An 18,145-nucleotide genomic window follows, 5' to 3' on the forward strand; every position below is an offset into this window, starting at 1 on the left:
CCGAGTGTGGCAGCATTTTAATCTGCTTGGAGTCAATAGTCTTTTGTGATCTGGTTTTTAGTGGTTGGAGTTTCTGTTTGCTGGCCAGTTTTAAGTGTCGACATCGTTTTGTGACGTCCCGAAGTCGGTAGTGTTATGTTGAAAGTGTAACAGACTTGTCGATCCTCTAGCAATTTTTTGAGCTAACTAGTTTGCAGGGCAAAGCTGTTTGGTGTCATCTAGTTTAGGTGTGAACTTTCAATTTTTTATTGTAGTTGGTATGGTGTAATCGTGTATTGAAGAGTATTTTGATTGAGGTTGTTGTATTGTTCAATTGGATAATGGTTGCTTTGAGTTATTTTGCTACCCTATTTCTCATGTGTATGGATTATTCGCATGTCTTATGCCACTGTGTTTGTTAATATATTTTTTTTGTTTAAAAAAATGTTTATATTTAAGGTACACCACCAGAGACATAAGTTATCGGACATCATTGTTCGTTTTCGTTGTTGTTGCCTTAGTACTCCATTGAATTTCATTGTTGGCTTTAATTTTATGATATATCAATTTGTGTTCTAGCTCATTAGATTTCTAAGGAATCTTGCATTATTTCAACACTACATTCGTCCTTTATTTCTCTTTGATTATTGTAAATCCTTAATTTAGGTCTACCATACATAAACTGGCACAATAAAACAACTGTCTTACCCTAAGATGGACAAAATCAATTAATTTTTTTTTGTTTAAAAAAATGTTTATATTTAAGGTACACCACCAGAGACATAAGTTCTCGGACATCATTGTTCGTTTTCGTTGTTGTTGCCTTAGTACTCCATTGAATTTCATTGTTGGCTTTAATTTTATGATATATCAATTTGTGTTCTAGCTCATTAGATTTCTAAGGAATCTTGCATTATTTCAACACTACATTCGTCCTTTATTTCTCTTTGATTATTGTAAATCCTTAATTTAGATAAAACAACTGTCTTACCCTAAGATGGACAAAATCAATTAATTTATCGACCTATTCCACACCATATAAGTTGTTTTCATTAAATTTAAGATCTATATCATTTGTGTAGTAGAAAAGGTGTTATAGTTAAACTTAACTTACTATGATAGAGAAGAAATTCTTCATATTTATTTTATTATATAGAGAGAATCGTAAATAAATTAATGAAAATGAGTAAGCATAAAACAAAATTTTTTATTCCAACCACAAAATTATTTATTTAAATAAAGGTATAGGGTTGGTGCTTTTTCTAATCATTCTCCATCGAAGAAATCTTTTCAGGAACAATGTTTGCAAAGGAAACAGCCGTCAAAGTCACTGGACCTGAAGCCATCAATGGGGGAATCACACTACCCTCAATCATGTGTCCTTTTGTTCCTGATAAATGAACTCTTAATCCTCCAACCATCTCAGGTGTTGGGGCGGAAAAATTGTCCCAGATATGGAAAGAATCTCAAAATTTCCTTGAAGGGTTATGACTCTTCCCGTGGGTTGACGAAGCCTAGCATGCGTCACCACTCCATTTCCATTGAGGACGGAGACCCCCCTCAGTTGACGGCGAGCGTAATCAAAGAGACTTTTTAACACGTCAGCTCCATCAGTGATCTCAAGCACATGAGGACATAGGGCATTAGGGTTTTCACATGTAACTATGATAGGCGTCTTGGGCTTATTCTTAGAGCCAACTGGACGACCTCGGGGGCGGCGGACAACAGTGGAAGGTGATTCAGGGTTGTTGTTGTCTATGGTGGTATTAATATTTTGTGTTTGGGTTTGCGATTGCGGTGTTGTGAATAACTGAAGCTCTTGAATTTTCTCGACATCATGACCAGACATTCTCTCTTCTTTTTTACTCACCTTCACTTGCGTGTCTTGCTTTGTCCACCCTTCACCTTTTAATAGTGGTGACGAAGGATCCAAGATTAATATTTTATTATTATTTTGATTTTAGTCTTTCAAAATTAAAAATTAGTCAATGTTTCTTGAAGAAAATTGTGGGATAAAAACAAACATCTCAATAAATCATGATGACCATAGACAAAATTTATTTCTTTTATTTTTATTTATATATTTACACCATCCACCCACAGTATTCATTCAGTTATCCTCGTACCATCAACATTACCTTAATACTTTACACTTACTTACTATCTCTGACCAATGCAATTCACATCTTAAGAAAATAACTAACTAATTGTATTTGTTAATTAAATATTTAAATTAATTTGATTAACTTAATTATTGTATTGATTTATTCAATCAGAATATAAATGTGTTTTTTTACCGAAAAAAAAATTGTTAACAACATGTTTGTTTGTTTTTTCATCGAATATTTATTATCTCAATTGTTTAATTACAACTATTAATATTTGAATGAGATAACACAAATTTCTTTTGATTTGACTAAAATTATCTCTTAGAGAGAAGTTTATTACTCGTGTGATTCTACTTAGCTAAAACGTTACAATACCTGGTTTATACAAAGAAGACCATGGTTTTTCGTTAAAAAGGAGAAATATAAATTGTTCAAACTTGTGTGTAATTTAATATTAGAATATTGGTGGATTTTAATAATAATATTATTTTGAACGATTTGACTAGACTTGAAAATATTTGATTTTGATTAAATTATTTGATTTAAATGTCATTATTCTTAATGTATTTATCAAACATACTTTTTAATCAATTATAAGAGAAAAAAATGTTTTTGGTGAAAATAATAATATGATATTGCCTAAATAAATAGAATTATGTTTAATAATTTTTGTGAGCAAAGCCCAATTGTTACAACTCTCTTTTTTTTTTCTTCAAAAAATTTACTATTTAACACAAAATAATCACCTTTATACGTTTTAATCCGTTTGCTATGGATTAAACAAAAAGAATTTTAAGAAAAAATCTAAATAATACTTGAAATAAGAAGTCGTTTTGAGTACTTTTCTAAAATAATAATTTTTTGATAGTTTTTTTAATGAGAGATTTTTAATATTTCAAACAAATACAAGTATAAAATTTAATTAATTTACTTGTTCAGTCAAACCTTATTTTCATTAGCTTTAATTATTATATTTTATATTGATGAACTTAGGATGACAATGAACTTAGTTTAGTGATAAGCACACAATTTTGTTTATGATTATTTAATTCTATATACATTATATTTATAATAAAAAGTATAACATAGTATAATATGATTATTTTAATAAAATTCTCTTAGTAAATCAGTTGAAGGATTGATATAATATTTTATTAGAAATAAGACTACTTTTTTTTATACTCTTAGTTTTATTTTTTTTCATATAACAAAATATGACAAATATATTCAAAGTTTTTCAAATCACCATATGTGCCACAAATAGAAAACTAAGTACAACGAATAAAAGTACATAAAAGATAAAATTTTATACTGGTTAATCATATATTAAGGTTAAATAAGTTTTTGGTTCCTATAAATATTACAGTTTCATTTTCAATCTCTTTTGAGTTTTGACAACGATTTTAGTTGGTTTTAACAATGATTTATTTATAAAAACCGTTGCCTAAAGATAAGGAGGGACTAAAAATAAAACTGTAATATTTATAGGAAAAAAAACTTATTTAACCCTATACTTAATTGGATTAAAAATGTTTGAGTTTCATTTAGAATAAGTAATATTTTGAAGATTACTGGATTTGAAATTTTGAAGGATAGAATGGATAATTTATCTCAAAGGTAATTTGATAATGACCAAGTGGCATAGCAAACATAATTAATATCACTGGCAACTAAACTCATACCCGCGGATTTCCAACCGAACTAGTTCCGAAGTTGACAGGAAAAACCCATTTTGACTGAGTTTGGGTTTGAATTTTCTCCGATTACAAAATATGGAGACGGGTCGGGTAACGGAGACACTAGTACCCATTCGAATTCGTCCCCGAACCCGAACCCGCCCCGTTTATTTTATTATATACATTATTATTAATATTATTATTATTATTATTTATTTTTGATAAATTAGAATATTAAATATGTGGTCAATGTTTTAATAACTTAATTTGTATTTATTATTTAAAATATTTGAAATGTATCTATAGAATATTTTGAGATTATTTTATTTTATCATTTATAATGTAATTTGATTTTGGACAAAATAAATATTTCAATTAAAAAAATTAATTTTACTAAATGGATGGTGGCAGAGCGGGAATATCCGAACCCAACTCAAACCCATTTGGGGCGGATTTGAGTTTTAATCCTTCGTCTCGGTTTGACTTTGGGGCGGGGAACGAAGAATGTTTTGGAATTTAGGTTTAGAGAGGTAAAAATCGTCTCTGCCCTGCCCGTGCCTATAAGCATTATGTTGGACATTTGTGTACTTCACATTTATTAATAAATGATGATTTAGTCATTTCACCAATATTACACGTTCCTTTAAGACAAACTAAAATTAATTAGATTTTAATGAAGGAGGTTGATTCATTAAGCCATAATTAAGAGTAATGATCAATCGGTAATTCGGAGGGGAATAAGAAGGAACCGTTAGAATTAATTAGGATTATCAAGCCACTGTTAAAATTAATCGGTAATTCCAAAGTTTCATTACCCACTGTCATCAATTCATCAAGCCGTCATTGATGTGTGAGGAAATCAGTGCAATTTCAAGGGTTATCATGCACTGGAAATAAATTGAAGGAATTTGAATCAAATTCCATGAAGGGTCAAAGTAGAAGGAGGGAGAGCCATATAAGTCAAGGTTGAGTTGAAGTTTCAAGAGAAAATGAAAGAGCTAACGTTATCATCATCATCATCATCATCTTCCTTAAAATGATGGACTTTCTTTAGGATTGATTTTAGTTAGATTTAGTTAGGGTAATTAGCATGCATAGTGTTATAAGTAGGAACATTAGTTTTGGATTTAGAATTTAATAATTTGGAATGATCAAAATGCATGAGGAACCCTAAGATAGTTGACTTTGTAAGCATGATATTAGTTGGACTTTATGTGTTGTTTATTTACAATCATGTAAGTAGAATTCGTGCCGAGAGGTCATGACACTGGTCAAGTATTATTCCCTGGGGCTCTAGTAATATAGAGTTCGTGGCGAGAGGTCATGATACTGGCTAAGTATTGTTTCCACTAAGAATGAACTCGGTATTTCCCGAACCAAACCTTTGTCCTTAGGAGAAGCTCGTTTACCACTCGAGTCCAATTGCTTAGTTATAGTAGAATTGACTTTGTTATAATTGATTTTAACATAATTGAGTTTAACAGAATTAATTTATGTTTGAATACATTTATATAAAAGTGATTGAACAATAAATAAATTTTTAGTGTAAAAATCACCAAAATCAATTCTGGAGACAGAATCAATTTTGCGAAAACTATAAAAAGAATCAATTATATATCTTTAGAATTGATTCCGAGTCTTATAGAAGTCCCGAAGAAGTCGAACCAAACATAAACTAAAAAGTATGAAAAAGTGAGATAAAAGTATGAAACAATGCAGGAAAAACTGAGATAAAAAACACTTGCTTCTAAAAAGAATGCAAAATTGTTCAGTATAATTTTCTTATTTATTTTTTCACTGGTAGATTAAAAAGTGACCAGCTACAACATTTTCATATTTTATAGCATTGCATAAAACTGTCGCATCCATGGAGAGAGAAAAAATGGGAATGTATAGAGAGCTCTAAGATACATCGTTTCATTTGCTCCACTATGTTTTGTATAATTGATTGATAAATAGGCTAGGAATATTTGCATCCCTTGAAATTGATTTAGAGTGTGTAATGTTGTTGAATGGTATCAATGTCAAGACCCTTCAACTTCACCACAGACTCAACATGTCCCTTGAGTGTATGAAGCTCTTTCAGCCTAGCAGCCTCGGCGCGTCTCTTGGCTTGTTCTGCCATATCAGATGATTGTTCATGGTGATTGTTGTTGTTCATATGTGATTCTGGAACTTTAAGACCGTGGAGCGTGCGTTGTGCCAGTGCCCATTGAGCTTCCCTCTCGCCTTTTCCGTAGTCCTTCTTGGTTGTGAATGCGGTCTAAAATCAATCAAAACAAACACAAAATCACTCATTGCGTTTATATTTACTAACCAGACGCAGACGCAGACACAGACACGTTTCAGACACCAGACATAAATGTTTGTACTAGTACATAAAATTTATGAAGCAAGTTTACGTGTAGACCTTATTGTCGAGCATGTTGTCCCATGCCCTTCCGGACAATCCTAATCGGATCATGAATTTAAGGATGTCGAGAGGAATGTAAGTAACAATGCTGAAGATCCAGATAGCTCCTGCCCATCCCCAACCAATGCCATTGATTCTTGCAAATCCCCAATGTGCATAGACAGCAATGACAGTGGCCACCTAAGTTCAACATTTCACAAATATAAATTAAGGCTAATTTCAACTCACAAGTTTTTTGAGATTTTTTTTACTAAAAAGACTAACCAGTTGTGCAGCAAAGAAGGCTGCGAGAAGCAAAAAGCCGGGGCGTTCGACGTAAGACCAACTCCTTGACCTTGTCACGAAGATGAGTGCTTGACTGATAATACTGACTTGAAGGTAGAGAGCTGAGTTAAGATGACCGTTACTGTCTCCGATTGGCTTCACACCGAAAACTCTCTGAAACAAAAAACGAGATGAAACATTGAAACAATTTTTATATGCTAAAACGACATTATTGAATTTGGAACTGGTAGAATTACTTACGGTAAAGAAATCGGTGTCATGAACTAAATAGAAGAACACAACAGTGATGATGGCCATGTAAGATCCAAGAACAATTCCGGTAGCAAAGATTTCTTTGAGTTTCCATGAGTCGGGCACTGGTGATGGCTTCACTCTATCCTTAGAGATGGTCATGATGGTTCCGTCATTCAAGATGGCAATGATGAGGACCATGAAGGGTGAGAAATCAAACTTCCAGATCAAAGCAACAAGCATGAATCCAAACACGATACGGATGGTGATAGAAACAGCGTAGATTGTGTAGTTTTTCATTCTTTGGAAGATGGCTCTGCTAGTTAACACAGCACTCACAATCACACTTAGTCCTGGCTCTGTCAAAACAATGTCGGAAGCACTCCTTGCAGCATCAGTTGCATCAGCAACAGCGATACCGATGTCTGCTTTCTTCAATGCGGGTGCGTCGTTCACACCATCACCAGTCATACCGCAGATGTGTTTTCTATCTTGCAGCCTCTTCACAATCTCGTACTTGTGTTCTGTATATATATCACGTAAACATGAAGTGTTAGTTAAGTGGTAAGAATTTGAATTTGTAACCGCGAGGAATAGAGTTCAAGAGATTAGATTACCAGGGAAGACTCCGGCAAATCCATCAGCCTTCTCAATGAGATCGTCAATTGGGATTGATGCAATGGCGGGGTCCTTGTTATCACCAAGAAGGGATGATGAAGGATACATGTTGGTTCCCATTCCGAGTCTGCGACCGGTTTCTTTTCCAATGGCAAGTTGGTCACCAGTGATCATCTTAACATTAACTCCGAGGTCAAGAGCACGTCGAATAGTCTCGGCACTGTCGTGTCTAGGAGGGTCAAAGAGTGGCATGAGACCCAAAAACTCCCATGCATCTCCTTCACTCTCCTTGGTCTTTTCTGAAACAGTCTATTAACCAAAAACAAGTGTTTGTAAGATACATAATTTGCGCGACATAGTTACTACACCAAATTCACATTAACTAGACCCTGTACTCACCTGGCGAGAAACAGCCAATGAACGCAGACCTCGTTCAGCAAACTGATCAATGATTTTGTGGGCCTTTTTCAAAGTCTCTCCCTTGAGTTCACAAAGCTCAATAATCTGATATAGAAGATGCATGGCTAGTCAATAATCTTTACGATTCTAGTAAAACACTAATAAAATGTTACATCGGTGTATATAACTTGATCCCTACTCTATTATACACACACATAAAGTTAAATGAATCCCTTACTTGTTCAGGAGCACCCTTGCTGCATCTATGCCAATTTCCCTCGCCATCAACGTATGTAATAGCAGTGCGTTTACCGACTGGATTGAAGGGCAAGAAATGCACCTCAGTGATTCCGGCTCTTGCCTAGAATGAAATTAAGCCACTTAGTACTATGCTTCTTATTTAAGTTTCAAACTCATGAATAATATAAAAGAATGTAAGTTTGAAAAACCATAATTCTCAGTACCTCCTTGGGATCACCCAACATATTAACGATTGAAGCATCAATGGCATCTTGGTTTTCAACCCTAGAAGCCCTGGCAGCAGCCAAGAGAAGACCGTCCTTGTCTACGCCATTAACAAACACCTGCATTTACAAACAACCTTGATCAAAAGTTTAAAACAAAAGAACCTTTTTTATGACAGTATAAACTTTTCGATTGGTTATTAACCTCAATCAAGTTTTTGTCAACAGAGAGTTTGTTAAGTGTGAGAGTTCCGGTCTTGTCACTGCAGAGAACATCCATCCCAGCCATTTCTTCAATAGCTGTCATCCTCTTGGTAATAGCTCCTTGCTGAGACAAACGGTGAGAGCCAATAGCCATTGTCACGGACAAAACCGTTGGCATGGCGATTGGGATACCTCCGATGAGAAGAACCAACAAATTGTCAATACCTTCTCTATATGGCCTTTCTTGAATGGGGTACATCACAATAATCTCAATCAACATTCCTATTGCAATGGAGCAGATACAGAAGTTTCCGATCGATGTCAACACCTAATAGAATCCAAACATTAGTCCATATAATCCAAAGTTAAACACTTTGTTTATGAAACTAAAAAACTCAAAAGTGTACCTTTTGGAAGTGACCAACATTGTTGGTGCTATCCACAAGGTGAGCAGCCTTTCCGAAGAAAGTATGGACACCAGTGGCAATGACAATAGCCTCAATCTCACCTTGTTTGCAGGTTGAACCAGAGAAGACTTCATCACCAGGGTTCTTGGTAACCGGAAGTGACTCACCAGTAAGTGCAGATTGGTCAATCTTAAGAGCATCTCCTTCCAAGAGACGAGCATCAGCCGGAACAATATCTCCCAACTTGATGCTCACCAAATCTCCTGGCACCAAAATCGCCGCCTCTTGCTCAGTCCATTTTCCATCCCTCAACACCTACAATTTTGTTAACGAATTTTTTCACGTTAGAATGATAAAATTTGATCGTTCAGTTCGGCCAAATTTGCCTACGTCTTATGCTACATAATGGCCGCAATGCATATTGATTGATTACCTTGGTTTTAGGTGCAAGACCGGCCATCAAAGCTGCTGCGGCGTTACCTGCATTGTTTTCTTCAATGAAACTAATGGTTGAGTTGATGATAAGCAACACAACAATACCAACGAAATCTTGCCAATCCGCTGGCTTGCCCTATTATATATACAAAAATTTCTTTGTTAGATAATAACTTTGTCGTCGTGAATTCTAAAGACCAACTCGCGTAAATTTTTTCTATCAAAAAAATGAAATAAATTGTAATTACCCCTCCATTGGCCAATCCAATGGCCATAAGAGCAGCAACCTCCATAACCCATGATAACGGATTCCACATGAAACCCAAGAACTTAAGGAACTTGCTTTCTGTTTTCTCTTCTAATTTATTAGGACCAAATATCACTAGCCTACTCTCTCCCTCAGCTGATGTTAGACCTTCTTTGCTACATTTTAGCTGCTTGAAAACTTCCTCAATAGGAATATTTTCCTGCACATATACATATATTTATACAACATAAACTTAATCGTCATCAAAAAGAAAAAAACAATAATCATGCAAATGCATGACTCAGATCAGATCATGGTTTTAAAATGCGGTTGCAGTTATCTTACGAGATCAACATTCTCTTTCTTGAGGTCTTCAAAAAGATTATCAGACGACATTATATGAATGCTATAAAATCCGTCTTCTTCCTAATAAAATTTTACTTTCAAAAAGAGCTCAAGACGAGCTCCACCTTCCTTAGGGCTCCCAATAGAGAGGCCCGGAGAAGGGTGGAACAAATCAAAAAGTAAAGTTTCTGATGTTGGAAGAGGACAGTATTCCAAGGCCATCACGAGGCTCTTCTTTTATAGTAGGTAATGCATGGTTGTGTTGTGAGATTAAGATACTATTATTAGCAACCATTGATTGATCCGTTTCCTAGGGAATGTTTGTGGCATGTTTTTTTGTGGCACACCAAAGTACACGGATCTTGCAAAATGTTTCTTTCTTATTATAGTTAATATATGATGCTATATTTGTTGTTGCTTTTTTTTTTTTTCCATGTCAAGTTGCACAAATATATAGCCTATACTTGTGCAACAAATCAGAACCATTCTCTTCATCTATATGTTACCTAAGGACTAAGGTACAACTCACCAGCCTTATGAAAAATCGTTCTAGTCCCTCTTAGTTTTGGAATAACAAGTCACCACTTCTAGACTTTGAAAATTATTATTCTTTCCTGTTCTTTTTATTTATTTATTATAAGTTGTTTTTTATTTTTCCCACCTAGTAAGAAGTGTTAATCTTATATGAAAAAGATAAATTATTATTTTTTAAATAAAATTGTCTTTTATTAATTGATAGTATTGAAAAGAATCATGCTTATGTTAGTTTCATAATGCTTAATGGTTCCCAAGCTCTATTAAATGAGAGAGTTGAATTAGGCAGTCAACAGACAATATAAATCTCTATGATATGTATCAACTACAAAGTAAAGTAAATGCTAAGTCGTTGCCCGTAAGCAACAAATTGTATGGTTCGAGTACAATGTCAAAAGAGTAAGGGTCGTTGCATTGCCGCCTGGATGCAGTGAAAAATAAGCAAGAGTTCTCACATTTTCGTGAACGAGTGGGAATAAAGAAGTTAGTTCATGAAAGTAGGATTTGTTTTGGATGATCGAATATAAACACGCATACTGAAAAATCTATGGAAATAGTGGACACATGATTAGGAGGAAAATCAATTTCTTGTGCCTACAAGAAAAAGTGAAAATACAAAAGAGTTAGACAAATCAGAATTTAAACCTTGGTACATTGAAAAAGTTAATCGAGAAATGGATTGGGAATTATTATGGACAAAGAGTGGAAGAATGATATTGTGGATGTGAATAGAATAAGAGATTGAATCAGGACCTTAAAATTTATAATGGATCAAGACACCTTTAATGTTATTAGTGCTTATGCACCTCAAATTGGGTTAGTAAAACACCTTAAGGTAAATCTTTTCAAGGATTTAGAAGGATTACTTTAGGATATATCCCAAGGAGAGAAGCTTTTTATATGAGGGAATTTAAATGGACATGTAGGGAGCGTAACAAGAGATTTTGAGAGCGTGCGTAAGAGGTATGGTCTCGCGACGGAGAGCAAATCCTCACTACAGATAGTAGGTTTTGTAACAAACTTTTAGCTCGGCCAGTTAATCCACTGAGGTAAATTCTATTCTATTAGGTGTTTTTCTTTCATTTTAACTTTTAAGCAACTTTTCACCTCAGTCATCTTTAACAAATATGGGAAAATGTCTCTCATGGACACACTTCAAATCTCAACATCAACAACAGTTTTGTTTTATTCATTTTAAGCCATTTTTTCCCTGGGTCAGTTTTAACACCCGTGGAACAAATGACTTATATTGCAAAAAAAGAAAAGAAAAGGAAACACCACAATGTATTGTTCCCATTCCAATTTTTTACCATTCCTAATTTTATTTTTGGATTGATATATCTTCTCAATGTTTTACTATCTTGAAAATTTTCAAAATAATGATTAATGTTAAGAATATTATTTACTAGATAAAGTGAAACTTTACATTGGTCTTCAAACCAATTTTTTTAAGACACTGTTTCAGCATCTTCAAAGTCAGTTATACTACAACAATAACACAATAAGAAATGATATTTTCGAATTTAGTTTATGGATAAAATTATGTTTTTGAGTTTAGTTTAGGAGAGAAATAGAGGGGGAGAAATAGAGTTTGGTCAATGGAAGATGAAATTTGGAGGTGGAATGAGTTAGGTTTAGGGAAAGGTGAATGAACATATAGATTTTATAGACAAAATTGTCTAACCTTTTCTCAAGGTTGGTAAAATGGACCGAGGTGAAAAGTCGTTTCAGTCCTTTTTTCATTTTAAAGTAAAACAAATCACCTTTCCCCACGGTTGATAAAAGTGACTTTCATTAAAAGTTGTCTCACTTAAAACAAATTACATATATAAACAAAATTGTAGTTTATTTCCTTTCAAAACTGAACAACTCCCTAGTGAAATCTCATCTCCAAAAACTTACGAAGCACCATTTATTTACAAGTCTTCATCATATCTTCTCCAACTCATACGAATCAAGGAAAGAAAATACGAAACTCTTTTTTTTTTTTACTTTTGCATCACATTTATAATACATGAAACATTTACACCATTTGTGTTAAAATATTGTTGTTGTTGTTGTTGATACCCTAAACCCTAGAGATATAATATTATTGTTGTTATTGATATTGAAGTTTTTATGTTGTTGTTGTTGAGACCCTAAACCCTTGAGGTTTAATTGTTGTTGTTGTTGTTGTTGTTGAAATTGAGATTGAAATTTTTATATTGTTGTTGTTGGTAAGATGAGATTAAAGGTTTTATGTCGTTGTTTTTGTTAAGATAAGTTAAAAGTTTAATGTTATATATTGTTGTTATTTAGATTTTAGATTTTATGTTGTTGTTTAGATTGAGATTAAATCTGATTTGTTGTCGTTATTAAGATTGAAGATTTTATGTTTCTATTTTTGTTGAGATAAATAAAAAGTTTATTATTGTTGTTGTTTTCTTAGATAAGTAAAAGTTGTATTGTTGTTGTAGTTATTGATATTTAAGGGTTTATGTTGTTGTTTTTGTTGTGATAAGTAAAGGTTTAGGGCCCGTTTGTTACGCACGATAAGAGACATGATAGAATATTTGTATCATATTCTATCTCAATACAGTGTTTACTGACACAACAAGATATGATAAATTAATTATGAAATTTATCATATCCTGGATCACTAGTTCAAATTGTTATCCAGAATGTGAGCTGGGTTAGAATCCGGCAAGTAGGGGTGGGAATAGGCTGGGTCGAGCTAGGCTTTGCCAAGTCTAAGCTTGACCTGTCAAAAAAATCAAAGCCTAAACCTAGCATGTAGTATGTCATAGGCTTATTTTTAGGTCTGAGTTTGACCTTTTTGAATGTCTAATTAGCCTATTAGCCTACCTAAAAACCTATTTCCTTTAGACATATGTAAATACATAATTCAAATAATGTTTAAACATACTAACAAACTAAAAGACCAATGATACTAGAAGTTTGTTTGCATTGAGTTATCTTAACTTACTTATTAGCACAAGTTTTGTGCGATTATGACAACTTATGACATTGTTCATAAGGTGTTTTCATCTTATTTTCATAAGTTCTCCAAAATAACTAAGTTTTATTTATATATTTTAATTCAAAGTACAAAATATAACATAATGATAATAAAAAAATATTCATATTCATTTAAATAGGTCGGCCTGATAGACTTAAGAGACTTTTTTATGGCTTGAGGCCTAGCCATTTAACTAAATAGGCTTATAAAAAATCCTAGGTCTTTTATATTTAAAAAAAAATCTGACCTGACCTAGGCCTGTGTACGCTAGACCGTAGACCCCTGTTAGTCGGTCTGACCTATTCCCACCCATACCAACAAGATAGGATAAGAAAATAATTTACTAATTTACCTCAATAAAATATTAAATATGACAAAATATAAATAAACATTAATCTGATATTGGATTAAAAATATTAATAAAAATATTTTTAAAAAAATATGTATGATTGTCATAAGGGTAATATTTTAACTTTATATAATATTAAAAATTAAACATAATAAATTGGAATATTTAAAAATAAAATAATTATTAAAATTTTAAAAATATGAATACTAATTTTATTTTTTATAAAATTAAATATATTTTCTTGCAAGGATAATTTTGTCATTTTCATATTATATATACATAGTTTTATTTTGCATATGTAACATATATAATAAAATTCATGATCTTTTCAAGAAAAACTGAAATCATTTACTCAGTAGTCTCAATGAGTATTTTTTTAATTAGAGAAAATTATTAATTTTTTTACTAGTTTATAAATTTTAAAATATTTTAAAAAATAATTTGAAAAAAATGTAATTATTTTATAAGGGTATATATATACTACTCTGTCCCATGTTATAAGCAAGTTTTACCTTTTAGATTCATTAAATAATTAATGTATCTAGTCTAGACCATATACATTAATTATTCAATGAATCTAAAAAGTGAAACTTGCTTATATATATTCGATATCATGTGTGAACCAAACATATTATAGGATAATTCTTATCCTGTCTATATCATATCCTATATTTATCTTACTTTATATCATATTATGTCTCTATCATATTCTGCGCACTAAACGGACTCTTAATGTTGTTATTATTATTCAAACTATTTGTCCTTTAGGGTTTGTTGTTGTTCTTGTTGTTGTGTTGTTGTTATTGAGATGACTTAACTTTTTATATTTAATGTAGGGAGAAGAATAAAATCCTTATAAGTTAGTGCTATTAATGGTTGATCTTGCGTCACAAAGTACATGGTTGTTATTTCTAGGGGAATTGTTTATTTGAATGATAAGATAATTTATTAGATTTGTGCAAATTTTGTATCTTATTCACTTTAATGTATTCTTGATATTTTGGGTTTAACAAAATAAAATTGTTTTTTTATTAATATAGGAATATCATAAAAGCATAATCATTTGTTTAGCAAAGAAATAAATTGCATCATCTAGTGAAATTGCAACCCAAAATTAAAATGGTGAAGGGTAAGAATTTGGAAAGGAAATATCAAGTTATGTTACTGCAACACAACTTGGAAACTTTATGTTGTGTTGCTTCAATACAACTATATGTTTCCTTTTCAAATTCTTACCACTAACCATTTTATTTTCGGATAGCAATTCTTCTCTAAATGATGTCATTTCTTCTTTGTTGAACAAATTGTTATGTTTTTAAGATAAACCTATAGTAATTAAAGGGCTAAATATGTCTTTATCCCTATAAATAACTAAAAATTCAAGTTTAGTCTCTGTAAAACTTCCTTAAAAGAATTGTCCTCCTAAAATTTTCCGTCTACAATTTTATTCTCTATCGTCTATTCAGTCTAACAGAAGTTATCGTGGCGTGCCATGTCGCACACCACATCACTTAAAGTCAACATGATAGGTGAAACGAGTTAGATTGCAGGGGTTACAAACCTCCCTAAACTGACTAAAAACACAATAAGAAACCGTATCCAATAATCACTCTCAAGCCAACCCAAATTTATGATCCAGAGAATCCTTTTCCACCGTTCATTTTTGCACCCCATATGTTTGTGTTATTGTCTGGCCTAAATTTATTCTCTCTTCTAGGACTTAAAGGTGCATTTTGAAATGTTACTGTTATTTCTTTCAAGAAATTGTTCCTAAGCTTACTATGTTTCTCTTTCTCCATAGTAAATTCGAGTATCATTGTACAAGCTTACATTTTAGAATACTTTGAATGTGAATGGAAAGGTTCTTTTCAGTGTCACCATGAATTCCTCTTTTTGCATGTCTTGGTTTACACGTGAACATGACTTGTTCGATGAAATGCCTCAAAGGAATGAAATTTCGTTGGGCACCGTGATAATGTGTTATAGCCATGATTGCTCCAACAAAAGCAATGTTTTACCTCAAGAATGTTGGGTATGAATGGTTTGAATTTTTCCACATCAACCGATTTTCTGTTGGAATATTATGGATTCTAGACAAGTTTTGGCGCCATTGAGCTTTAATATTCTCTCATAGTTTCAGATTTAAGAGAAGAGATAAAAGCGAGAAAATGTGTTTAGCTCTAATAATATGAAAGTATAGTTGACATAATGTATAGTTATAAGTTACAACCTAAAATTTCTAATTATATTTATAATTAGGTCAACTACTACTACTACACCATTACTAATGGTACAAGCCTACGACTAACTCAGTACTGCCACAATCATTTTGGTTGTTATCTCAAGGTCTTAATGTCTATTTTTAGTCATATTTAAAGGGGTTGTATCGATATCTTATTTCAACTTGCTTTTATTTTCATTTTCTTTTACTTTTAGGAAAATGCCTGATTGCATATATATATATATATATATATATATATATATATATATATATATATATATATATATTCTAGCCATACTTCAATATGTTATAGTATTATACATCAACTTATTAGAGGTCTTGTTAGCAAAAAGGCTGCAACTTGAGAAGGTGGGTAAAGTTGCTAACGTCTAGTACATGGAGGTATCCTCATTGTACAACTTTCATGCACTTTCTCATTTTGTTTGTCATTTTAATTTTGACAACTTAGTTTCAATGTGCTTGATATTAATTATACCTAGTTGGGAAATCAACTGCAATGTTTGCATTTTGTCACTACCGTGTAATTACACAAGTACTTCACAATTTTATGTTGGATATTTGTGGTTGTTGGTGGATATCTGGCAGCCCTTGAACAAAGAAAGTGTTGATGAATATCAAAATTGAAAATTCGAAGCGTGTGAATTTCACACTAACCTTTAGGATCAATTCGCTCCACCAATTATAGTATATTGGATGCAATTGAGATTGACGGTAAATTCCCCTCGGGATACTTTGAATTCCTTAATGTGAATTGCACAAACACACTAAGCATATCTTTTGATAATAAGTTACTTAAAATGCTTCATACACCCTGAAGGTGTGAAAAACACAAGAAATGGGGGGGGGGGGTTGAATTGGGTTTTAAACCAAAGCAACTTCTTGAAAAACCCTTTCTAAAAACAACAGATTCTCTTCACTCTTGCTAATAACGTTAAAGATGCAAGAAGGAAAGAACAAGGTATGCTTATACTAGTTCACTTGAAAATTATCAAGTTAATATAGTCCACCCGCCAAGGTGATTTTGCCTTATCAAACAAGGTCTTAATCCAACAATCTCAAGATTGTTACAATGCATAAGCTAGCTACAAGTGACTCACGTACAAACTCTAAGACACACTAATCTTAGACTTCTCAAGGATTCTAACCAACTAGTCTCTTAGGGAACAATCAAACAAAATTTTGAAAAAGATTTGTTTACAATAGATTTGCTTCTACACAAGCTGATAATAAATAGTATTTCAAGAACAATAGACTAAGGAAATCTTATGAACAGTTTTGTAAGAACGTGGATTATCAGTGATTTCCTTTGGTCTTCAAGCCTATTTATAGCCAATAAAATAATATATTCGTTGGAGGGTATTTCTAGAGTTTCCAGAAAGTTGGCAGCTTGAAACAACATGGGAGACAAGATCGTACGATTCGTCCGTCTTTTCATGGTAGTGGAGCGAAACATTTGGTTGTACTATGTACCATGTACCACGTTAACCTTATCTTCTTTTCTTCTTGGACTTCAGAGGCTTCTAATGAGCATGAGTTAGAAGAAGGAAAATAATCCTTGGGTCATCAGAGCTTCAAGTCTTCAGAACTTCGTTTTCAGAGTCTTCAACACTTGGTCTTCAGTACCCTTTATCTTCAGAAACATAAGTCTCTAACATCTGGATTGTTCCTCAGAACTTCTGTCTTCAGAACATGGTTTCTTTGATAGCGTATTAGAGTCACAACTTCAGTGTCTTCTGAAGTGATTTGCAATTGTTCATCAGAACTTGTGTAGCACAGAAGCAGAACTTGGTCTCTTCTGATGTTTTGGCAATGCCTTTCATTAGATTTGGAATCTGTTTGTTAAATACTCAAAATAACAAACATTAGAATACCAAAATTGTTCATACAACCATACTAGTTGTTATCATCAAAATTTAGAGGTATTATTGCAGAACCAAATCTTGTTCTAACACACTTTACTCATGCATTAATAAAGTAAAGGATGATTTTAGATTAATTGAAATGGTAGAAAAATGGATGTGAATATTTTTTAGATAAATACCCTTTCAATTCAATTCTGCAATAACAACAATGAACTGATATAATTTTATAACATTCATTAATTTTCACAAGTAATGCAACGGTCTAGTGGTATAGGCTCGCGTTAGTTTCCCAAGCGACGCGAGTTTGAGCCTTCGGTTCCAACATTTTGAATATAATTTTATACTGTTA

The 18,145-nt window shown here is 32.6% G+C and overlaps 2 protein-coding genes across 3 annotated transcripts; both read right to left on the bottom strand.

Annotated features, from left to right (window-relative positions):
* Window positions 1-1,384: 1,384 nt before the first annotated feature.
* Window positions 1,385-1,828, bottom strand: LOC131601495 (AT-hook motif nuclear-localized protein 29-like). Its single transcript, XM_058873361.1, has one exon. The coding sequence runs from the start codon at window positions 1,826-1,828 to the stop codon at window positions 1,385-1,387; it is 444 nt and encodes a 147-aa protein (XP_058729344.1).
* Window positions 1,829-5,508: 3,680 nt separating this feature from the next.
* On the bottom strand, window positions 5,509-10,013 carry LOC131632705 (ATPase 8, plasma membrane-type-like). 2 transcript variants are annotated; one of them, XM_058903442.1, is made up of 13 exons: window positions 9,812-10,013; window positions 9,468-9,686; window positions 9,218-9,355; window positions 8,785-9,099; window positions 8,379-8,705; window positions 8,174-8,293; window positions 7,948-8,070; window positions 7,710-7,814; window positions 7,310-7,619; window positions 6,702-7,216; window positions 6,441-6,614; window positions 6,174-6,356; window positions 5,509-6,026 (listed from the first exon to the last, which is right to left on the bottom strand). In XM_058903442.1, the coding sequence occupies exons 1-13, from the start codon at window positions 9,860-9,862 to the stop codon at window positions 5,754-5,756; spliced, it is 2,853 nt and encodes a 950-aa protein (XP_058759425.1). In that variant the 5' UTR covers window positions 9,863-10,013; the 3' UTR covers window positions 5,509-5,753. The 2 variants fall into 2 exon arrangements, with proteins under 2 accessions (XP_058759425.1, XP_058759419.1); XM_058903436.1 differs by having other exon boundaries at window positions 6,441-7,216.
* Between the last annotated feature and the right edge of the window lie 8,132 nt (window positions 10,014-18,145).

Source organism: Vicia villosa, linkage group LG1, assembly GCF_029867415.1.
Source record: "Vicia villosa cultivar HV-30 ecotype Madison, WI linkage group LG1, Vvil1.0, whole genome shotgun sequence".
Taxonomy (NCBI): Eukaryota; Viridiplantae; Streptophyta; class Magnoliopsida; order Fabales; family Fabaceae; genus Vicia; species Vicia villosa.

Coding starts and splice junctions, on each gene's coding strand:
- LOC131601495 (XM_058873361.1), bottom strand. CDS start 1,828: ATGTCTGGTCATGATGTCGAGAAAATTCAAGAGCTTCAGTTATTCACA.
- LOC131632705 (XM_058903436.1), bottom strand. CDS start 9,862: ATGTCGTCTGATAATCTTTTTGAAGACCTCAAGAAAGAGAATGTTGAT. Junction 7,620..7,709: donor CATTGGCTGTTTCTCGCCAG/GTGAGTACAGGG, acceptor TTTGGTTAATAG/ACTGTTTCAGAAAAGACCAA. Junction 7,217..7,309: donor ATTTGCCGGAGTCTTCCCTG/GTAATCTAATCT, acceptor ATATATATACAG/AACACAAGTACGAGATTGTG.